Source organism: Capricornis sumatraensis, chromosome 16 (genome assembly GCF_032405125.1).
Source record: "Capricornis sumatraensis isolate serow.1 chromosome 16, serow.2, whole genome shotgun sequence".
Taxonomy (NCBI): Eukaryota; Metazoa; Chordata; class Mammalia; order Artiodactyla; family Bovidae; genus Capricornis; species Capricornis sumatraensis.
In genome coordinates this window covers 66,568,176-66,590,375 of record NC_091084.1, presented here as the reverse complement: position 1 = coordinate 66,590,375, position 22,200 = coordinate 66,568,176, and the positions used below count along the sequence as shown (strand labels likewise).

Here is a 22,200-nt window from a genome sequence, read left to right as displayed (position 1 = left end):
TTGAAATTTGAAATAACAAATTTCACCTGTGCCCCACTGGATGGATTTGAACATCCTGCAGGCAGGTTGTAGGGCAAGGTGCTTCTTGGCAGTAGAGCACTTCTGGGTCTTACCTATTCCTGCCAAGCCCTCCATCCTCAATTGCTGCTTTCTGTTTCAGAGTACACAGTCATTAATGAAGCCTGCCCTGGAGCTGAGTGGAATATCATGTGTCGGGAGTGCTGTGAATACGATCAGATTAAATGTGAGTGCCCTGGAAAGAAGGAAGTGGTTGGTTATACCATCCCGTGCTGCAGGAACGAGGAGAATGAATGTGACTCCTGCCTGATTCACCCAGGTGAGTGTGCGCTGCGAGACCTCAGATCGCCTCCTTGTTTTCTGAGGTCACTGATGGAAGCAGGCAGAACCTTTGAATTCTGACAGGTGGACATCAGGGGTTGTGATGCCATAATGATTAAAAGTGGTATAACTTAGCCCACTCTAAATACAGGCAGAGGAATTGGAGGAGTTAGTGCCCTTTTCAGTGCCAAACTTACAAAGCTGTGGATTCATCTACTTATTCATTCATTGAACAAACAGACTGCACAACCCCTGTGTACTATGGCAAGTACTGGGAACACAGTGCTTTAGAAAAAGAGACATTCCTGGCATTTCTAGAACTTAAAGCCTGGTTGGGGAGATGGAAGAGTAAATAGGTAGCTGTAATGTATCATGGGAGGTGCTGTGATAGAGAACACGGGTTCCATGGGAGCCTGGGTGGGGACGGGGCTGGGTGAGTTATTAGAGGTGATATGCGTGTTGAAAATGGAAGCAGCAAACTGAGGACTGTGAAGGGAATCTAGTAGAGAGGTCAGGCCATAGAGAATAGCACGTGCTAAGGCTCCGTGGCAAGAGAAAGCATGGAGTTTAGGGAACTGCAAATAGCTTAGTCTGGCTGGAGGGGTGTGTGTGTGTGTGTGTGTGATGAGAAACCTGGAAAGAGATAAACAAAGATTAAGGAGAGAACAGGCGTGAGATACTGAAGGGCTCTGCAGGCTGTACTATGATGTTTAAGCTATATCCTGAAGATATTTTATGTAACATTTAGAGATCTTTTAGTAAAGAGGTGAAAGCCGATTTTCTCTTCAGCCGCAATATGGAGAAAGGATTGGAGGAAGGGCACGATTAGTGGTAGGGAAAGAATAATGGAAACCTTGATGAAGAGAAACCCTGTGGATGGGGAGAGGTGGAGGGATCTGAGAGCGATTAGAGAGTGCAGTTGATGACAGTTTGGAGTTGGTTGGAAGGGAAGGGAAGAGCAGAAGTCAGGGGAGATGCTTGGGCATTTGGGAACTGGTCCCAGTAATATGTATTCTTGCAGGAAAATCCCATGGACAGAGGAGCTCGGTGGGCTACAGTTCATGGGGTCACAAAGAAACAGACACGACTGAACATGCATGCACCACCACACCTCCCAGTGATATGAGAGCATCCTAGGATGAGATGGGGCCTTCCCAGGTCACGGTGCCCATTCCTTTGCCTTTACATCAAGCTAGACTTGCCTTGCCCCAAACCCCAGCTTCCCTGGCCCCCACCTCAGAGGAGACAGTGATTTTCCTTTGCTGAAGTGTCTGTCTGCTGAGAGCCGTGTGGACACTGAGTTTCACTCTTAATATGTTTCTAGTGTGATTAGCAACTCACTGAATGGTTTCTTGGTGCTTTCATATCTGCTGCCTGTGAGTCCTTTTCCCTTCTAGGCCTGATCAAACAGAGGATGTAGAGAATTTCAAATACACTTTCCTTACACTGAAGAATAAAAGGATGTCAAAAATAGGCTTTGGGCACTTCTCTCATTTCTGCCTCTCCCCTTCTATTAAAAACGCAGAGAATGATGCTTATTACTACCAGGAATTTTCTTTTGAGGAAAATCATAGAAGGGGAGAGAAAACAGGGCTCAAGTAAACAGGTGTTACGTCTAAACCATTTTCCTTCTTGGAAGAGAGTAATGCTGAGCTTCAAAATAGAAGTGACCGCAGCATGACCTTTGCACATTTGATCCAGAAAAGAAACCCACTGTTCCAATTCCCTGATGGTGAGGAGGGTTTGCAGAGAAATAGTTGAGCAGTGCCTCTAGATTTTCTAAGGAAAATCTGAGAGCTAAGTCAGGGTCTCCTGACTAGGGGTCCTTGGCAGAGGTCCAGAAGTCTGAACAACTTTCGATATTTTCAAAAGGCTGACAATTACTGTTTTTGTGGCAGTGGTGATGGGGGGCAGGCTTTGGCTTTATGAGATGGCATGAGGTCATGGGGTAAGTAAACGTGAACGTGAATGTGAACGTGACGTCACTCAGTCGTGTCCGACTCTTTGTGACCCCATGGACTGTAGCCTACCAGGCTCCTCTGTCCATGGGATTTTCCAGGCAATAGTACTGGAGTGGATTGCCATTTCCTTCTCCAAGGGATCTTCCCAACCCAAGGATCAAACCCAGGTCTCCCGCATGGTAGAGAGGCGCTTTAGGCATTGTTGTGTGCTTCATATCGCATCTTACAGAAGGCCATCAACATCTGCCATACCTGCACCCAACAACTTATTACATCAATACAGGAGGCACCCACCTTGACTGATGCTAGGAAGGGTCTTCCCAATTGAGTAGTGAAGAGCTGTTCCACCTAACCATATGGGTGCCCTGAAAGGAAGAGCTAGAGAAAGACTTTAAAAAATTTTTTTATTTTCGAAAATAGTGAATTGATGTTCTCAGTTCAGTTCAGTTCAGTCGCTCAGTCGTGTCCAACTCTTTGCGACCCCATGCATCGCAGCACGCCAGGCCTCCCTGTTCATTACCATCTCCTGGAGTTCACTCAGATTCACGTCCATCGATTCTGTGATGCCATCCAGCCATCTCATTCTCGGTTGTCCCCTTCTCCTCCTGCCCCCAATTCCTCCCAGCATCAGAGTCTTTTCCAATGAGTCAACTCTTCGCATGAGATGGCCAAAGTACTGACTGGAGTTTCAGCTTTAGCATCAGTCCTTCAAAAGAAATCCCAGGGTTGATCTCCTTCAGAATGGACTGGTTGGATCTCCTTGCAGTTCAAGGGACTCTCAAGAGTCTTCTCCAACACCACAGTTCAAAACCATCAATTCTTCAATGCTCAGCCTTCTTCACAGTCCAACTCTCACATCCATACATGACCACAGGAAAAACCATAGCCTTCACTAGACGGACCTTAGTCGGCAAAGTAATGTCTCTGCTTTTGAATATACTAAGTTGGTCACAACTTTTCTTCCAAGGAGTAAGTGTCTTTTAATCTCATGGCGGCAATCACTATCTGCAGTGATTTTGGAGCCCAAAAAAATAAAGTCTGACACAGTTTCCACTGTTTCCCCATCTATTTCCCATGAAGTGATGGGACCGGATGCCATGATCTTCGTTTTCTGAATGTTGAGCTTTAAGCCAACTTTTTCACTCTCCTCTTTCACTTTCATCAAGAGGCTTTTTAGCTCCTCTTCATGTGGTTTAATCGATGTCAGTCATTATTTATTTTAATGTACACACCCCATCATATAACAGGGCTTTCCTGGTAGCTCAGAAGTTAAAGCGTCTGCCTGCAATGCGGGAGACCCAGGTTTGACCCCTGGGTTGGGAAGATTCCCCTGGAGAAGGAAATGGCAACCCACTCCAATATTCTTGCCTGGAGAATCCCATGGACGGAGGAGCCTGGTGGGCTACAGTCCACAGGGTCGCAAAGAGTCAGACACGACTGAGCCACTTCACTTCACTTCACTTCACTTCCCATCATATAATACTGGGTTCCCCTTTGTGTCTGTCTGTGTTCTTCTGGCACGACCACACTGATTTTGAAGACTTCTTGATTTCTTCTTATCTGATTTTTGCCCCAGATCTGGAATCAGCCATTTCTCCAAGGAACTCCGGTCTGAGACCATGACCTGGTCACCTGAGGTGTTCCTTGCTGTTGGACTGTCATTGCTACAGGGTTTTGTTTGTTTTCTTAAGTGTCTAGAACTGGGAAATGTGCATTTTTAAAGTGTTTTCACTGCTACTCAAGTTCAAATGTAACATTCCAAGGCTGTTAATTAACTTCTTGGATTTTGTATTTGTATGTCTTTTCTTTCATGGTGAAAGTCCTGTGTCCTAATAATACTAAACCAATCACTTACTCAGAGAAGGCAATGGCACCCCACTCCAGTACTCTTGCCTGGAAAATCCCATGGACGGAGGAGCCTGGAAGGCTGCAGTCCATGGGGTCGCTGAGGGTCGGACACGACTGAGCGACTTCACTTTCACTTTTCACTTTCACTTTTCACTTTCACGCATTGGAGAAGGAAATGGCAACCGACTCCAGTGTTCTTGCCTGGAGAATCTCAGGGGCGGGGAGCCTGGTGGGCTGCCGTCTATGGGGTCGCACAGAGTCGGACACGACTGAAGCGACTTAGCAGCAGCAGAAGTAGCAATCACTTACTCGCTTTATCTTAAATTTATAAAAAGCCACACTAGAGCATTATGGGTGTTAGTAATAACAGCACTGATGCTTATGGTTTTTATTCACCTTAGAATGTATCTCATTAGGTTATAGAGTCAAAATACTATGTTTTAAAGTCAATCGTAGTTCTCTTATCCATGGCATTATACCACTTACTTGAAACCTACTTGCTTGACATGTAGGTAGGCTTATATTTGACAATAGAAGCAAATCTGTGTATGCATTTATGTGTCTTTCCCCTTCGTGCATGAAAGACAGCATGCCATAAACACTGCTGACCACCTTGCTTTTTTCTGTCTTAACAATATATGCTGGAGGTTGCTCACTGACAGTATAAAGCCATTTTTTCCCACTTCTTTTTACAGTTGCACGAAACTGCATTGTACATCATAAACTGTGGATTACCATAGTTTATGAGTATTTGGATTGTTTCTAGCTTTTTGCTGTTATAAATACTACTGTAGTGAATAGCCTCAGGCATATATCAGCTAGTATTTTTGCAGCATATCTCTGGGATAGATTCCCGGAAGAAGGATCGCTGAGTCAAAGGGAGGTGCGTATGTCATTTTCCCAGCCTTTGCCAAATTCTTCTCCATGCATTTGGCATTCACAGCAGCCATCCATGAGAGTATTCTTTGCCTGAAGTCTTGCAACAGAATGTGTCATTTTGGAATGTTGTCAGTCTCAAAGGTGAGAAGCGGGATCTCTGCCTGGTTTTAGAGTTTCTATCACTTCTGTCATCATGATGGGCCGCCATTCTTTCTCCTGTGCTGACAGTAATTGCACGAGGACCAATGTCCAGGGCCCTGGTGGGGCATCTGGGTGTGTGTGCTCAGTCATGTCCAACTTTTTGCAACCCCATGGACTGTAGCCTGCCAAGTCCTCCATCCATGGGGATTTTCCAGGCGAGGATACTGGAATAGGTTGCCATTCCCTCTTCCAAGGGATCTTCCTGACCCAGGAATCAAACCTGCATCTCTGGTATCTCCTGCACTGGCAGGCAGATTCTTTACGACTGTGCCACCTGGGAGGCCCGGCGGTGGGGATGGTAGTGCTGAGGTCCAGCAGCATCGGGGCCCTCAGTGCAGCAAGTTGGGTGTGTCTTTTAGTGCATTTCTAGGCTGTTAGCTGTGACCTTGGTTCTCTTACCATTCAGGCAATTCTGTGAGCTGCTTAGTGTCTTTTTAACATAGCCTTATTCGTTTTAATCACCAAACTGGTTTTTAATGGCTTGTCCCTAATTGCCTGGAGAGAGAGAGAGAGTTGTCAGGGTCATTGAAGGCAGATGGAGTCCATTGACCTCTTAGGTGGCACAGCGGGGAGGGAATCAGATGAGAATGTGACACATGGGTGAAGGTGGCCTATAAAAGACACATAGGTCCCCCCTGGGACCCAGGTGTGGGCCATGTGAACTCTGATGAGTCATATTAGCAATTCTTTTCTGGTTGGAAGAAGCAAGCACTGGAAGAAGGGAGCAAAGTCAGAATGGTATGCAGAGATAGCTGCAAGTCTCTCTCTTACAGACATCACACATGTATACACTGAATATGTGCACTGTGGGCCAATGAAAACCTAATTTTAGCTGAAGAAAAAAGTATGCTATCAGCTCAAGGAAATGCTGGTTATCTCAAACAGTTCAGAAGCCTGGATTAGCAGTTCATTCATCTCTCCAACTGTCCACCTCTCCATTTATTCATTCACTCAAATCTCATATATATTCTGGAACTAACTACATGCGAGATACTATATTAAGTGTGGGGGGATATAGTGTTGAATAAGATGCAGTTCTTGACTTCAGTTTATATAGGAAAACAGATAATAGGCAGTTAAAATTGAGCGTGCCAAATGCTATGGTGGGGATAAGCCCAGTAAGTGGAAGTACAGGAATGCAGAATAATAATAAAAGTTCATATTTGGGGGGTACTTGCTACATGCCAGGCCCTTTATAGGTGTGAGATTAATTTTTAAATCAAGTTTATGAGGTAAGTACATTTTTTAACCCCAGGTTTACAGATGAGAACATTGAGGCACAGAGAACTTAAGCAGTTTGCTCAAGGACCCACAGCTGGACAATGAATGGGGGAGCCAGAACTTAGCGCTCTGTTTTAATAAGTGGGCTTGGATTATCTCTACCTTTCCTCAATATCCCCACCTCTCAGGAGGCCATGTTTTAAAAACAATCCTTGATTGAGGTCTGCTCAGTCCATTCCAGTGTGGTCTTCTGATCCTGGGGAGCCTGACACCTTCCAAGGTGAGCCCATTAATAGGCACTAAGGCTGTCTAGTCAAGGCTATGGTTTTTCCTGTGGTCATGTATGGATGTGAGAGTTGGACTTTGAAGAAGGCTGAGCACCAAAGAATTGATGCTTTTGAACTGTGGTGTTGGAGAAGACTCTTGAGAGTCCCTTGAACTGCAAGGAGATCCAACCAGTCCATTCTGAAGATCAGCCCTGGGATTTCTTTGGAAGGAATCATGCTAAAGCTGAAACTCCAGTACTTTGGCCACCTCATGCGAAGAGTTGACTCATTGGAAAAGACTCTGATGCTGGGAGGAATTGGGGGCAGGAGGAGAAGGGGACGACAGAGGATGAGATGGCTGGATGGCATCACGGACTTGATAGATGCGAGTCTGAGTGAACTCCGGGATTTGGTGCTGGACAGGGAGGCCTGGCGTGCTACGATTCATGGGGTCGCAAAGAGTCGGACACGACTGAGCGACTGAACTGAACTGAACTGAAGGCTGTTTCCAGCAGCACACTCTGGCTATAGGAGTATATGACATAGAGGGATATTTAATGGAATGGGAAGATGTTTACTATTTTTATTAAATCAAAAAGTAAAACAGAATGTGCAATGTATAATATAAGCCTAATTTTTTAAAAAAAGTTTGTGTATATACAGAGGGAGAGTGTTACAGATGATTTTCTCTGGGTAATGGAATTTTATGTGTTTTCAATTGAATTCTTTTTGCTTGTTTGAATCTTCTTAATATTCCACAATCAATATGTGATACTTTTATAAAGAGAAAAGAAATACCCTATATTGATGTATTCTGCCTTTTACTACAGGTTGTCTCATTTTACATTAAATCATCAGCCACTAATGAAAACAGCCAGACAAGAAAGGCCGCGTGTGGCATGTTTCCATTTATGTGAAATGACTGGTAGATTACTGGTTGCCAGTGATCAGGGTCGGGATCAGGGTCAGGGGGTGACTGCTAATAAGTATGGGGTCCTTTTTGGGGGGAGGTGATGAAATATCCTAAATTTAGATGGTGGTGATGGTTACCCAACTCTGTGAATATATTAAAACCCACTGAATTGTACACTTTAAAAGAGTAAATTTTATGGCCTCTGAATTATCTCAGTGTTGACTTTTAAAAAAATTATGAATTAGAACCAAAATGTGCAATCAATCTGGAAGGTCATTACTAAATATACGCAATATATCATAATACTTTTCAGGTTACTGATGATACATGAGATAAGCATCCTTGTAAAAAAATGTGAAAAATTTACAATCAGCAAGAGGTTTCTCCTTTAGCACAGACAGGAATGTAATTTAGATTTGGTTTTAATGTAATAATAAGCATTTGCTGTCAGTCTTAAATTTGGGGGTATTTTCATCAATATTATTTGCTTTGTAAAACATAATGATTAAAAGTAAGTTTAAATAGCATTGTATTTTATTGAAAATTGAAGTTCATAATTATGACCAGAAGCTAAATTGTTTTAAAACAAGCCATCAACCGCTAACCTGGAAGATGGTTCAGACCATCGCCTAAATTCCTCAGTCTGAATGCTGGTGACTCTAGCATTTTCCTAGGGATGAGCATTTTTCCCTAAGGGCACCTTTCTGAGTCCAGATGCTCTCAGGTGAGACAAGATCCTGGCAAAGTCCACAGTTTCTCACGCAACCCATCAGAACCCACATGTGCTTAATCGAACACCCTCTGCTTGGAAATGTTTCAGGTTGCACCATCTTTGAAAACTGCAAGACGTGCCGAAACGGCTCCTGGGGGGGTACCCTGGACGACTTCTACGTGAAAGGGATCTACTGTGCAGAGTGCCGTGCAGGCTGGTACGGAGGAGACTGCATGCGTGAGTAATCCCTGACCCAGCTCCGACTCTAGCACAGGCTCCTTTAAAGCCTCACCTTGCCGTGGACTAAGGCTTCTTTTGTTGGACTCTTTGAGTTCTGGAAAGCTTGTGGCCAGAAGGCTTTCTAGGTAAGACTATAAGAAACAAAGATGTGTTTCCTTCTGCTGGGTGTGGATTGTGGACGTCTGTTTGGAATTGGCCACGGGAGGTTTCTGTCTCCTCTTAAATCTTCCCCTGTCTCCTGAATGAAGCCAAAGCATTCTGCACACAAGCATGCCTCGTGTCCATTCCAGAAGCAACTGCATGCTGTCATTGGTCAGCAGGCAGTGAATAAGGCTTCAAAAATGTTGTCTGTAGTGCATTTTAAATATGAATTCCTATTGGAAAACTTCTTAAATCCTGAGTTCAACTCTTGGAACCCACATCAACCTGTCAGCATGCCACTTGTCCCAGGAAAGGGATTCTTTCTGGGTTCTGCTTGATCTCCAAGGATTGCTTAATCTTTATTAGTGCTCCCCTCTGTGTCAATAATCCTTTGAAAATGGAGTGGAAATCTAAGCTGTCTCTCAGTTTAAGATTCCCCCATGCAGCAACCCAGTGGTGAATATCACTCTGAGCGGCAGGATCTGGAGCAATGTATAAACTGTTATTATTTTGTTAAGCCTATTTTACATGTTCCCCATTTAAATTAGAAGCAATCAGGATGGTTTTAGACTCTCATTAATTTTACTCTTACGAACGATATTTCCAGTCCACAGAGATAGAGGATGGAGTGTTATTGGTATTTCTTGCCTGATCAAACATGTAGCAAAAACTCAGGGGTCTAGGGCAAAGGGTAAGGAAAATAGCTAAGACCCCTAAGTCTGTGGGATTTCGGGGTCTGTGTGATTTCAGACCCCTTGTCTCACCTACCTCCTACTGGTGGACTTGTCCTGTAGCTTTGTTTTCTCTGCAAAGCAGCATATGAAGTCTCTAATGATAGCAGAGTGGAAGGGAAGCTGAGGCTTGAGAGAACCAAAATTTGGGGAGAGCCACCTGGTGAATGAGGAAATGCACCAGCTAGCAAAAAGTTAAAGCATGCCCAAGCATGGCCGAGGACCCAGTTGACGCTAGAACTAATGTGTAGGTGATGCAGCCTGGACAGGTGGGTGATGCTCACCGGCAGCATGGTAGCAGAGTAGAATAAAAGCAGTCATGTGGTTGACCTAAGAGTTGGCAGAGACACGACTGTCCAGGGGTCCAGCGTGGGCAGGACACAAAACCAAAATGAACCTGGTAAAGAAAATAGAGACTGGAGGTGTCGATGAGATGGAAAAGCAGGCTTAGTGGTAATAAAGCCACTGAACATGTAGATGAAAGAGGTATTGTGGTCAGAGAGTAGAATTTCTAAGTTAAAGCTTTCACAGGTGGCGGTGATAGAGTATTCATATGTATTAGTCAGTTTTTGCGGCATAAGAGTCAACCTCAAAAGGATAGATGTGTATTTTTCTCTGTCATGCGTCTGTGAGTTGGCTGGGGTTTAACTGATGTCAGCTGGGTTGGCCTGGGTTGAACTCTAGAGTTCGGAGCTCAGACCACAGCGGGCAGTTTGCGGTGTGATCTGCTTCGAGTGTGTCACAGAAGCGCAAGCAGTCAAGCCAAACACACGGCCACATTCATGGCCTCTGGTATCATCACATTCACTCGTATTCTAAGGAAGTCACGTGGCTGAGCCACAGATCAGTCAAGTATGAGAGTATATTCCGTCTCAAAGGAAAGGATACAAATATTTTCTGAACAATACTCTAAACACTGTGAGTGAGTTTGTTTAGAGGACAGGGCAGAGAAGGGGAAGAATATTTGCATGCAGGAAGTCAAAGACAGAGGGCTGCATTTTCCCGAAGAAATCCTGTCGATGTATCTTTCCAAATAGTACCTGTTGGTTGAGTCTTGGGTTTAGCCTCAGCTCAACAGCCGACTGTGTAGGTCTGTTTGGTCTGGATTGGTGATGGTTTCCATGTATAGGATCAAACTTTCTCAAAGACAGCAGAATTGGCTCAGGGCAATGGGTCACCACCACTAGGCAGGCAAAGTGGAGCACGCATGCCCCCATTCATTAAAAAGAAGTAATGAATAAATCTACCCATCCATTCAAAAATAGTGAAGGACAGAGAAACCTGGCGTGCTGCAGCTCATGGGGCTGCTAAGAGTTGGACACAACTTAGCAACTGAACAACAAACCACAATCCATTCAGAAAATGTTTCTTGAAAGAATGCTTCTATGTGCAATGATGAGCAAGACAGATGTAGTCACTGCCATGTTAGAACCTGAAATTTAGAGGAGACAAAAAGAATATGGTCAATGCTATGAAACAAACAAAGCAATGATCATACTCCTGTTCCATTCTGTGTTGGTTCAGTTATGCTTGTTCAATTCCACGGTGAAAGCCCTATTCCATGCAGTGTATGTTTCCCTGATCACAGCCACATACACAAAGAGAGCATTTCTTACGGATCACTAGGCAGGTCACCAGGGGAAACAGGGAACCCTCTGTGAGTTTACAATACCTTCGTGGAAACAGGACTTGACCATAAGAAGACATCAATATGATGTTATTAGTTTCTCATCACCTACAGCTCATACTAAATACATGTAAGGGGAATTCACAGGCGGAAGTAATTCATTTCAGTATTTGTTGACTGTCTGCCCTGCTGTCTAGGCAGGCAGGATGCTGCCTGCCTCTATTCAGGGGCAGCTGAACACTTGGGTGGTCTGTGCATGGCTGGGGCAGTGCTGGAGCCATGTGGCAGTGCAAGCATTTGCCCAGTAGATGGCGCCCAAGTGATCCTTTCAGATCGTTTAATTCTGGAGGAGGAGGGCTTCTTGCTGAACACCGTTGTAGAACCCGGGCACTTTTTCCTGAGTGCCATATAGAACCTTAGAAGAAAGGAGGAGTGCCAGGCAAATGCCAGAAAGGATCACGCATGTTTATATTTTAATTATAGACCTTTCAGTACTGAGCAGACGTGGTAGCACCTTTATTTGCTCACTGTCCTTGACAATGCTCGTCACAGATGGTTTTAATCCAACTCTTTATGGTCTTAACATCCATTATGTGATCGATTCATTAATAACCATTGACAAGTTACATTAAGCAAGAGAACTGGAGAAGGGCTGGAGGTCACTGAGCCCAGGGGAAAACTTTCTTCACATTTTCCTGGCCAGGAAAGATTGCTTTAGTAATCGCAGAATATTCAGAAGAGTGATCCCTTTTTTCTTCAAGTTTTTATTTTGATAAGTTTTAAATACACAGAGTTGAAAAAATACTACATTCATTCTTTACCTGGATTCACCCTTTATTATCATTTTCCCACATTTGTCTTCTCTCTCTTCTTCTGTACAGTGAGCACATGAATTTTCATTTTCCCCCCCTTAATCCTGTCATCCTCTTTTTGATGCTTAAATTGTCCCAGAATTGGCCGCCAAAGTCCCTTTAATATAGTTTGCTGCATCGTTCTGTGAGCACTTCCTTGCTTCTTGGCACTGTCCCCACCCCCTCAGTGTTTCAAATGTACAAGTCCTGAAATCAGCCATTTCTCCAATTCTGGTTCCTTTTGTGGGGAATGATATTTAGGAACTGTGATCTGGTGCTGGCAACGAGAGGCACTGATCTTTAAAGGTAAAATCAAGGCATCCTTTCAAAGCTTCTTAAACTGGAAAGTTGAGTTCTTAAGTGCAACCACTCTGCAGTCTTCCAGAGTGAAGTTTATTTAACTTGGCCTGCAGATCAAGTTCCTAAGCCACTAAATGAGATGAGCAGGAGCGGGCCCGAGAGCCTCCCGGATGTCACGCTTCTAGGTAGCACCGAAGTGAGGCCAACACTTCAGGCCCCGAAGGGTCACGGGGAGGTAGGAAGGTTAGGAGAGCAACCTAGACGAGAGAGGGCTTATGGGGAGAGTTTAATAGGCCTGTAATACTTTTCATTTCCTTAGTCATATTGTACATAGACACAGAGGAGCAGAGGAATGGGCCATCAGTGGTGACCGAAATGTGGGGTTGGAATATCAGAGAGGACCACGATTTGTGCTGGCTGGTCCAGGAATGATTGAGAGTCAGTGAGAAAGAGAGGGAGAAGGAGAGAGGGAGAGAAGGAGGGAGCAAAAGAGAGAGAGAAGGAGAAAGAAGGAAGCAGGGAAGGGGGGGGAGGGAGAGAAAAGGCCCACAAAGCTGGGAGTCTGATTTACTCATCTCTGGAGCTGTACTGCTGGGGAAGAATAGAGTCGCCTGGGTGGAGTTACTGAAAGCTGGCTCACAGAAGTCTGGGCTTTTGTGTCCTGACACCCCCAGGAAAGGAGCAGTGCTCACCTGGGTACAAATCGAGGATGGTATTCAGTGCAGTTCAGTTGCTCAGTCGTGTCCGACTCTTTGCAACCCCCATGAATCGCAGCACGCCAGGCCTCCCTGTCCAGCACCAACTCCTGGAGTTCACTCAGACTCACGTCCATCAAGTCAGTGATGCCATCCAGCCATTTCATCCTCTGTCGTCCCCTTCTCCTCCTGCCTCCAATCCCTCCCAGCATCAGAGTCTTTTCCAATGAGTCAACTCTTCGCATGAGGTGGGCAAAGTACTGGAGTTTCAGCTTTAGCATGAGTCCTTCCAAAGAAATCCCAGGGCTGATCTCCTTCAGAATGGATTGGTTGGGTCTCCTTGCAGTCCAAGGGACTCTCAAGAGTCTTCTCCAACACCACAGTTCAAAAGCATCAAGTCTTCGGATGGTATTATGTGGTGGTTAACAGCTGGGCTTGAAACCAGGCTTTTAATCTGCAAGACCTGGATTTTAATCTGTTTCATGACTCCTTCTGTGACTTTGGCAATGCTACCCAATCTTTGTAAATCTCAGCTTCCTCATTTACAAAATGAGGGAAATAACAGTGCCCCATCAGAGGATTTAATGAAGGATTAATGTGAGGGTTAAATGAAGTGCTATCTATGAAATTCCTTAATAAGGAGTCTGGAACATAGTAAGTGCTTGGTAAATGGTAGCTGCTATTCGTATTATTACTAAATCAGAGCCTTGAAGGGCGCTCTTTCTCTTTTCTTTGTTGGGAAGGAAATCAACATGGGGCCACAGAGGAAAAATAATAAAAGAGAACTCCCTAACAAACAAGAGGATAATACGCTGGTCATGAGGAGATCAGGGCTTCCCGGGTGGCCCCAGTGGTAAAGAATCCATCTGCCAATGCAGGAGATGCAGGAGACGTGGGTTTGCTCCCTGGGTCGGGAAGATCCTCTGGAGGAGGAAATGGCAGCCCACCCCAGTATTCTTGCCCAGAGAATTCCGTGGACAGAGGAGCCTGGCGGGCAACAGTCCACGGGTCACAGAGAGTTGGACGCGACTGAGCACGGACACGTGGGAGGCTGCTTTCCAGGACAAGTATTGTATATGTGGTGAATAGCATTTCATACTTTATGTGCTGAAGTTCTTGATTCTAGAGAATGAACGTTTGAACTTTTGCAGATGATTTTGTTATTAAAGAGCTCATTGATTATTGCTCAACTTCTGGTTTGGGTGGAGAGGGACATGAAAAAAGCCTTCCTTCCTCTTCAAACAGCAAAAAATCACTCTGTAAATCAAGGGAAATTCAGAATTTACTTTAAAGCCATCACGTATCTATGAACACAGAATCTATAAGAAACTAAACTCCATAGGAAAGAGCTCTTCCTAGGAGAGCAAGTGATCCAGGATACATCTTACCTGAGGCCAGCTACCGAGGTCAGGGCAGGGCAGGTGAAGGCCTGCCTGAGAAGGAGGAGGACCCAGCCAGACGTGGGATGAGCCTATGGGCTGGCCTATTGAACTTGCATCTAAAAAAGACCCCCAAACAAAGATTACCCTATCCACTGAGACTTCTCGGTGAAATTTTGTTGAGCAAGCAGAGGCTGGGGTGAGGCTAGAGAGCAGAAGATCTTGGGATATTGTGGTCATTTTCCAGTTTCAAAAATTTGTCATCTCAGAGTCTAGTGGTCTCACAGGCTCAAAGATTTCTGACCTTACAGTCATGGAAGTGCTGGAAGTTGGGCAGGGAGAATGTTCAAAATCAAAAATAAGTTTTCTAAGGTTCCCACTGCTTGACTTTCAAGATGCTTCTGGAGGGATTATAGCCTCAGTCCTGCCCCAAACCAGCTTGCTTCCTGATTTGATCAAATTGATCAGTACCTCATTCTACCTGCCTAATAGAGGAAAAGATATTACCAGTCAAAAGAAAATATGTCTTTTCTGTTGTGACTAAGCAAGAAGAGAATAGGACCAATAGTCGAGAGAAGGATCAGTCAAGAGAAACACACCACATGGGATCAAATATTAGAATTTTCAGACAAGGAGTTTTAAATAATTTTAAAATGAATATATTAAAGAATCTGCAGGAAAAGGTAATTATAATGGATGAAGAGATGAGAAAATTGAGAATAGATTTAGAAAGCATTAATAAGAACCAAAAGGAAATCTCAGAACTGAACACATTGTAATATTTGAAATTAAAAAATCATCAGAGGGGATTAACAGCTGATTGATCACGATGGAAGACAGGATCAGGGAATTTAAATACAGGTTGGTAGAAATCAACCAAACTGAAGCACAGAGAAAAAAGAAAAATATTTAGTTGTCTAATTTTTTATGCTGCTCTAGCCCAGTCCTTGACTTTTGAATTGGATCATTAGGGTTATGTTAGTGTATGCTTTTTTGATGAAGATTGTGATGAATCTGGGGGAGAAAAACCTTTTTGCAATAAAGTGGTAGATGGTATTTTTGCTGGACAACTGTTTCAACTGAATGGATAGACCATTTGGTATGGGATTGGGAAGAGGATGCAAAAATGGTTTGATTGGGCAGGAAGAGGCTTGATTTAATTGGCAGAGTCATTCATTCAGTTAATAATTAAGCACATATTTCACGCATATAAAGGTGAGCAAGACATACAAAGGTCCTTGCTTTCACGGAACTGTGTCATGGAGGAGACACACACTTAAGCAACCATTGTAAAGTATTAGATTGATTGGAATTAGGCCAGATCACAGGGTGGGCCATGAAGTCATTTCTAGAAACCTAATGAAGACGTGAGCCCCTGGTTAAAAGCTATCACTTATTATGAGCCAGACATTGCTCTAAGTACCTTCATGTAAGAACCATTCATCCTCATCCAGCCTTTTACAGGTGAGGGCATCGAGGCTCAGAGAGGCTGAGTCACTTTACCGCTTGCTGTCCTGCAGCTGTTACGTGGCAGAGCCAAGATGCCAGTTCAGAACCTGGACCCCAAAGTCCAGTCCCTTCCTCTGTACTAAGCTGCTTCTTGAAGTGAGAGGCCCTTGAGGTCTTCACTCCAAGTGCCTGTCTGAGGGATGAGCAGGTCAGGGTAGGATGAACCAAATCACATGGACGGTATCAGCTTCCTTCTTGCTTCTGGTCTGGTGTGTGGGTCATTCCCATGTCATCATCCAGGCTTTTGTTCTGCCATCCCTGTCTAGGCTCCTGGGCCTCAAGGCTTTAGAGCTTTAGCCATTGATGTAAACAGGCTCTTAGGAGACCTGGAGCAGTGGATCAGAACCTGGGCTGTCACCTGTGATTCTTTTGCCAAATTTGTGTCTCAGATTCAGACAATACTTGAAAAATGACAGTGTTAGCTGCCATTTATTGTTTATGTGTGCTAAATGCTTCACATACAGTAACTATCTCATTTAATCCTTAAATAATAAATCAGCAACAACAGTATGGTTGTAGGTACTCCTGTTATTTCCAAATGAGGGACACTCAGCTTGGAAAATCTGAAGTTGTCTGGGCTCACACAGCTAGGAGAAATCTGAACTGAGATTAGGACCTGGTCTGGCTTCCAGGGGCTTCCCAGGTGGCACTAATGGTTAAAGAGCCCGCTTGCCAATGCAGGAGACATAAGAGACATGGGTTCGATCCCTGGGTTGGGAAGATCCCCTGGAGGAGGGCATGGCAATCCACTCCAGTATTCTTGCCTGGAGAATCCCCTGGACAGAGGACCCTGGGGGGCTACAGTCCACAGAGTCAGACGTGGCTGAAGTGACTTAGCATACCCACACACGCCTGCATCAGTGGTTAGGACTCCAGGCTTTCATTGCTGAGGGTGTGGGTCAATCCCTGGTCAGGCAGCTAAGATCCTGCAAGTTGTGAAGCATGGCCAAAAAAAAAAGGAAGCTATCAGAGTTCTTTCTTTAGTCCTCCCTGCCCCCAGCCAAGAGGAAAGATTAAAAAAAAAAAAAAAAATCCACTGCTTCTCAGAAGCGCCCCTCCCTCCTTTCTCCCCCAGCTGGAGATAAGGACACTTGTCAGAATGCTGGGGGTGTTCACTGCTGTTGGGAAGCTTCCAGCTCTCGTTCTAGTTTGGAAATTCATGAAGATTTCCTTTCAGCTCTGTCGAAGCAGAGTCTATCCAGCTCTCTCTCCTGTTTGAGTTTGCAGCAAGGATAGGGGAGGAGGCAGGGTTGGAGATGAGTCCAGGATTTGAGATCCCAGGGGCCAGTCTGGCGTGGCTGGCAAAATTTCCTACGTACACACACGCATGCACATGCACACCTCTTCCCTTGCAGCCAGACGTGGTCAGGGAATCCGAACACGTCGTCCGGGCCCTTGCCACTCCCGTCTTTCAGCCCCAGGACCACCTGCTTGGCTGGCCAGCCACACTTCATTGGCGGGGACACTTGGCTGTGTTCAGCCCTAGACAGAGGGTGCAGTGAGTCTGCCCTGCAACCGGCTCCTCGGACTCCCCATGGGGGTGGGAGTGAGACGGGGGCTGAAGGAGGCCCTTGGTGTGAGGAGGGCATGGGGTCCTTCTCCTTTGCCCGGTGCCCACTAACTGCACACCGCTGCCCCCCCCCCACCCCCGCAAAGCACATTTCTGAGAAGTGGCCTCTGTGTCTCTGGCTGCTTGGAACTTGCACCCTGTCTTGAGGCCGACTCTGGCCTCCCCTCCAGAGTGAGAAGGGAAACATCATGAAGGTCCTGGCTTTTGTGTGGTTGGGAATCCTGGCTGTTTCTGAAGGACAGCCCCTGGTTTCCAGGAGCCAGTGGTCTCACATCTCACGTGGCCAGGGGCCAGCGCCCAGATCGGGGGTGGGTCCCCAGGTACTCCCCAGGCATCATGAGACCCTCGGGCTGGCCAAAGCCTGCTGGCTCCCCCGGATCTGAGAGCGGGAGAGAGGATCTGAGCGTGACACTGCTGTCTGATTCCAGGGAGGAAACCAGAAGCTGGCTGGCAGCATCTGCTGCCGGTTCTAACTTGGGGTCCATGCGGGAGGTTTGCTGCGAGCTGGGACTTAACACCTTGTGGTGGGGAAGCTGCCAGTCCCTGGGGGGGGGGGGGGGGGGGCGGAGGCTGTGCAGGAAGGTTTCTTTTTTTGTCTCTCACACCCAGTGTATCACTTCCGTAGCCGGGCAGCAGATGGGCGGACGGGGGCGATGAGGAATGTGAGGTGTGCAGGAAGAAGGCACGTGCATTTCCAATAGCTGGAGGGGCAGGGGGACGGGCAAAGATTCAATGTATTTGGGAATGGGGGTGGGAAATCCTGCCGCTTCAAAATGGTGCGGGAGAAGGCTGGGTCAGGAAACCCTAAGACAGATCCAGTGCTGGCACTAGACGGATTCAAGTTCAAGTCCCTGATCTGCCACCAACTAACAACGGCTAGCATTTGCTGGCTTTTCTGCTAAGGGCTTTCTGTGTGCATAATCTGATTCACGTCTCACAAAACGAATGGGGTAGATGCCAGTTTTATTCCCATTTGGCTCAAGTGTGGTGAGGTTCTGAGAGATGCTGTAACTCACCCAAAGCCACACAGCCGGTGACTCTAAGATTGAGACTCATACTGACAGGGGACTCCGACGTCCCATCGCAACCACTGCTCCACAGTTAGAACAGTCATCTGCCACCTTCCGACTTCCTGGCTGTGGGCCATGGGGATACCTAACTTCTCCCATCCTTAGGGTTCCTTGTCTGGGGGATGGGGAAATAAATGTCATTCGCCCAGCTTTCTTTTCTTAACTTTTTATTTTATATTGGAGTATAGCCAAGTAACAATGTTGTGATAGTTTCAGGTGAACAGCACAGCAGCTCAGCCATACATATACCTGTGTCCATTCTCCCCCAAACTCCCCTCCCATCCAGGCTGCCACATACCATTGAGCAGAATTTCCTGTATATACAGTAGGACCTGGTCGTTATCCATTTTAAATATAGCCGCATGTAGTGTATTCCCTTAGGAACTGTCTGTAAATGTGCAAAATGTGAAATTAAGGCGCGTGTGATGCCTGCTTAGTCGTTCCAGTTGCGTCCGACTCTCTGCAACCCTATGGACCATGGCCTGCCAGGCTCCTCTGTCCATGAGTGACTAGTAAATACTCCGCCAGGAGCCTGGCTGTCCCTCCTGGGCCAGGCCTATTTTCTCCTCACTCCTCTCTCTCCTATCCACCCCCTCCCCAAGGATGAACTAAACCAATCTCTCCATCTACCTCAGCTATCTCCAAGCTTTCTCGTGAGGATTAAACCAGAGAATGTGTGTAAGCCTTTTAGCCAGTCCCTGGCCTGTCGCAATGCCATCGTTCATTCATTCAACAGCTCTTTATTGAGCAGCATGTGTTCTGGGCCGGTTTCCATTCTAGGTGTACAAACTAGAGGAGTGCTATCTCTACCAAAGGGAGAAGCAAATGAGTTAGAAAATTTCCAGTAGCGATATCCACCATGAAGAAGACAAAATCAAGTAACGGCAGTGACCGCAGAAGTATGAAGATCCATTTTAGCTGGGTGGTCCAGGAAGGCCTCTTTGAAGAAGTGGCAGTTGAGCTTAATTCCCAGAGGAAGGAGACGTGGAAGAGGATGAACCTTCTAGGTTAAGGGAGCAGTGGGTGTGAAGCCTGGAGTTGGGACAGGAAGGGGGCCGTGTGGCTGGCTCAGAGTGAGGACTGGGTGGGTGGTGGTGGAGGCTGAACAGAGGGCAGGGCCGTGGGTGCTGCGGGGAGGTGAGCTACAGGGCACAGTCTTTGGAGGGGCGAGCCGAGAGAGTAATGTGACCTAATTCATGTATTTAAGCGGTAGCTTTGGCAGCTATGTGGGGAATGGAAAGTTGGGAGGAAAGGATGGATACAAGGAGGCTGGGATCACAGAGAGACGATGGAGGCCCGGCCAAATCAAGAGACTCACGTGGAAAGGGGCGAGAGATGCTTCCCACGCAGAAATAGAAGCAATAAACATCCTAATGATGAGATGACTTGGGCAACCTGGCAGTTAATCTTGCAAAAATCACACGCCTCAGACCTCAGGCTTATTGAAAACAGAGTTTGGGCTGTATTCCTACCCCTGTAGAAATATTACCACCATCATCTTGCCATGAGGCACTGTGCACTGATGTTCATGGTTTTCTTTTGAGCTTGGGAATTTATTGGGGGAGGTCATTAACGGCAACTTGAAGGTCTGGAGTTTATGATGGCAGACTGAGTTCCGTGTAGATAGGGTTAAATAAGCTTTTCCTATAAAGGGGTGGGTAGTAAATAGTTACATTTTTGTGGATTCTACTGTCTTGTTTTGCAGCTACTCAAGTCTGTCATTGTGGCTGGAAACCAACTTTACACGATGCATTAAAAATGTATGTGGCTTTGTTCCAATAAAACTTCATTTAAAATATAGGCAGTGAGCTGGATTTGGCCCATGGATCATACTTTGCCAACTCTGGCAGAAAATATAGTTTATTTACGTGATCGAGATAATTTTTTCCCTACAACTAGGGTACAGACCTCTGCTTATCTTGACACTAGAAGATGTGATCTATGATGTAATTGAATGGAGATTCTGTTCTGTACTTTTCAAATCTTGGGGATTCCTTGGAACAGACTCAGGAGACCAAGGTGATAATGAGGATGGAGGGCTTGGGGTCCCAGCTTCTACTTCAACCAGGACCCCCTCTTGGATTCATTGGTTTTAAGTTAAATTGGTGGTCTTCACAAGAGTTTGGGTGGGGGGGGGGGGGAAGAAAAGGTCTTGGGAGCTAGAAAAAAAATTGAAAATCACTACTCCAGTTGGACTGGTTGGAGTTCATGTCCAGCTTCTGGTATTTGCATTAGACAGGTGCTTCCCTGGTGGCTCAGATGGTAAAGAATCTCCCTGCCATGCCGAAGACCTAGGTTCCATCCCTGGGTCAGAAATATCCCCTGGAGAATGGAATGGTTACCCTCTCCAGATTCTGGCCTGGAGAATTCCATGGACAGAGGAGCCTGTTGGGCTACAGTCTATAGAGCAGCAAAGGGTCAGACAACTGAGCGACTAATGCTTTCACTATTGCATAATTGCTCATAGAACAAATTAATACATACATTTTCTAATTGGATGGAGGCACATAAAAAGGAGTTGCTTTGGGATTATGTGTGTGGAGTAGAGGGTGTATAGGGGACACAGAGCAGAGGGGCTTACGTACATTTAGATGCTGAACAAAGGCCACAGTGTCCCAGGTAGAGCTGCTGGGAGGGCCTACTTTCTGAGCCTTGTAAGGTGGCGGCAGCAGGCTGGTGTGTGGCAGTCTTGGAGAGTGGATTGGACCTCACATTCAGACACAGCTAGGTTTTAAATCTCTGCTCTGTCACTTATTAGCTAGACAAATTATTTAATCTCTGGTTATCTATTTTCCATCTGGAAAACTGGAATGATGCTATTTCCCTTCTCAAGCCGTTGGGTTAAATGAATGAATAATTCATTGCCAGTTGCCAAGCATATCACCAGGGGCTTGAGAAATAGAAATATCCTTCTCCATTCTGTTTTCAGGGGTGTGGGGTGAGCTCAGAGGCTTTGAGACCTTTTACCATCTCTTTCCTGTTGACTCCAATTTCCATGCCTCAATCTTCTCTTCTCAGGATGTGGCCAGGTTCTACGTGTTCCAAAGGGTCAGATTTTGTTGGAGAGCTACCCCCTGAATGCTCACTGTGAGTGGACCATTCACGCCAAACCTGGATTTATCATCCAACTCAGGTAAGGGGCTGGGGTCAGAATTATGGAACCTGAGGTTTAAGGAAGTGCAATAGCAAAACCAAAGGTCCTGGATCCTAGTAATCAGGGCTAACCATCTACATTTTATTCTTGAAAGCAGAAAATGTATATTAGAGCCTTTCCCATTACCTCTTAGTGATTTTGTGGGATAAGGCTTGGGTAAGACTACCACCAATTAAATGCTTGTCCTTCACTGACTGCAGACAGTGGGGCTCAGGTGACGATGACCCCAGGAAGACACCAATATGATGGAACACAGCACTGAGGGCAACCTGCCCACCCATAACTGTGACCAGGTCACCTATTCACTTAGTACTGGCTGCATTCTATGGAACGGGAGGAAATAAGGCCAGGCCTAACCTTTAAGGACTTTGTACTCTAGATTGGGGTTTATGCTTGTCACAGCTTCTTTCGTTGCTGTTCTCAGAAACCAACCACCACCTCCACAACCAATAAACCGATTCTTTCATTTGTGTGGAAGATAAGCCATTCATCTTATGGAGCACTGGGGTCCACACAAATGTTTAATTTATGCCATGGACTCAGTTGTAACTAGAGATAAATAACACAAGTGCATCCTACTTTGTGAGAACTGT

General features: G+C 45.7%; 1 protein-coding gene across 2 annotated transcripts in view; it reads left to right on the top strand.

Moving 5' to 3' along the window:
• PAMR1 (peptidase domain containing associated with muscle regeneration 1) overlaps positions 1–22,200 on the top strand; it is an 80,369-nt gene that overhangs the window by 23,541 nt on the left and 34,628 nt on the right. The window contains exons 2-4 of one of the 2 annotated variants that reach the window (XM_068988789.1): positions 161–337; positions 8,449–8,577; positions 21,472–21,586. In XM_068988789.1, the coding sequence (XP_068844890.1) occupies positions 161–337; positions 8,449–8,577; positions 21,472–21,586 (421 nt within the window). The remainder of the gene's footprint in view (positions 1–160; positions 338–8,448; positions 8,578–21,471; positions 21,587–22,200) is intronic. The other variant, XM_068988790.1, reaches the window with a different exon arrangement.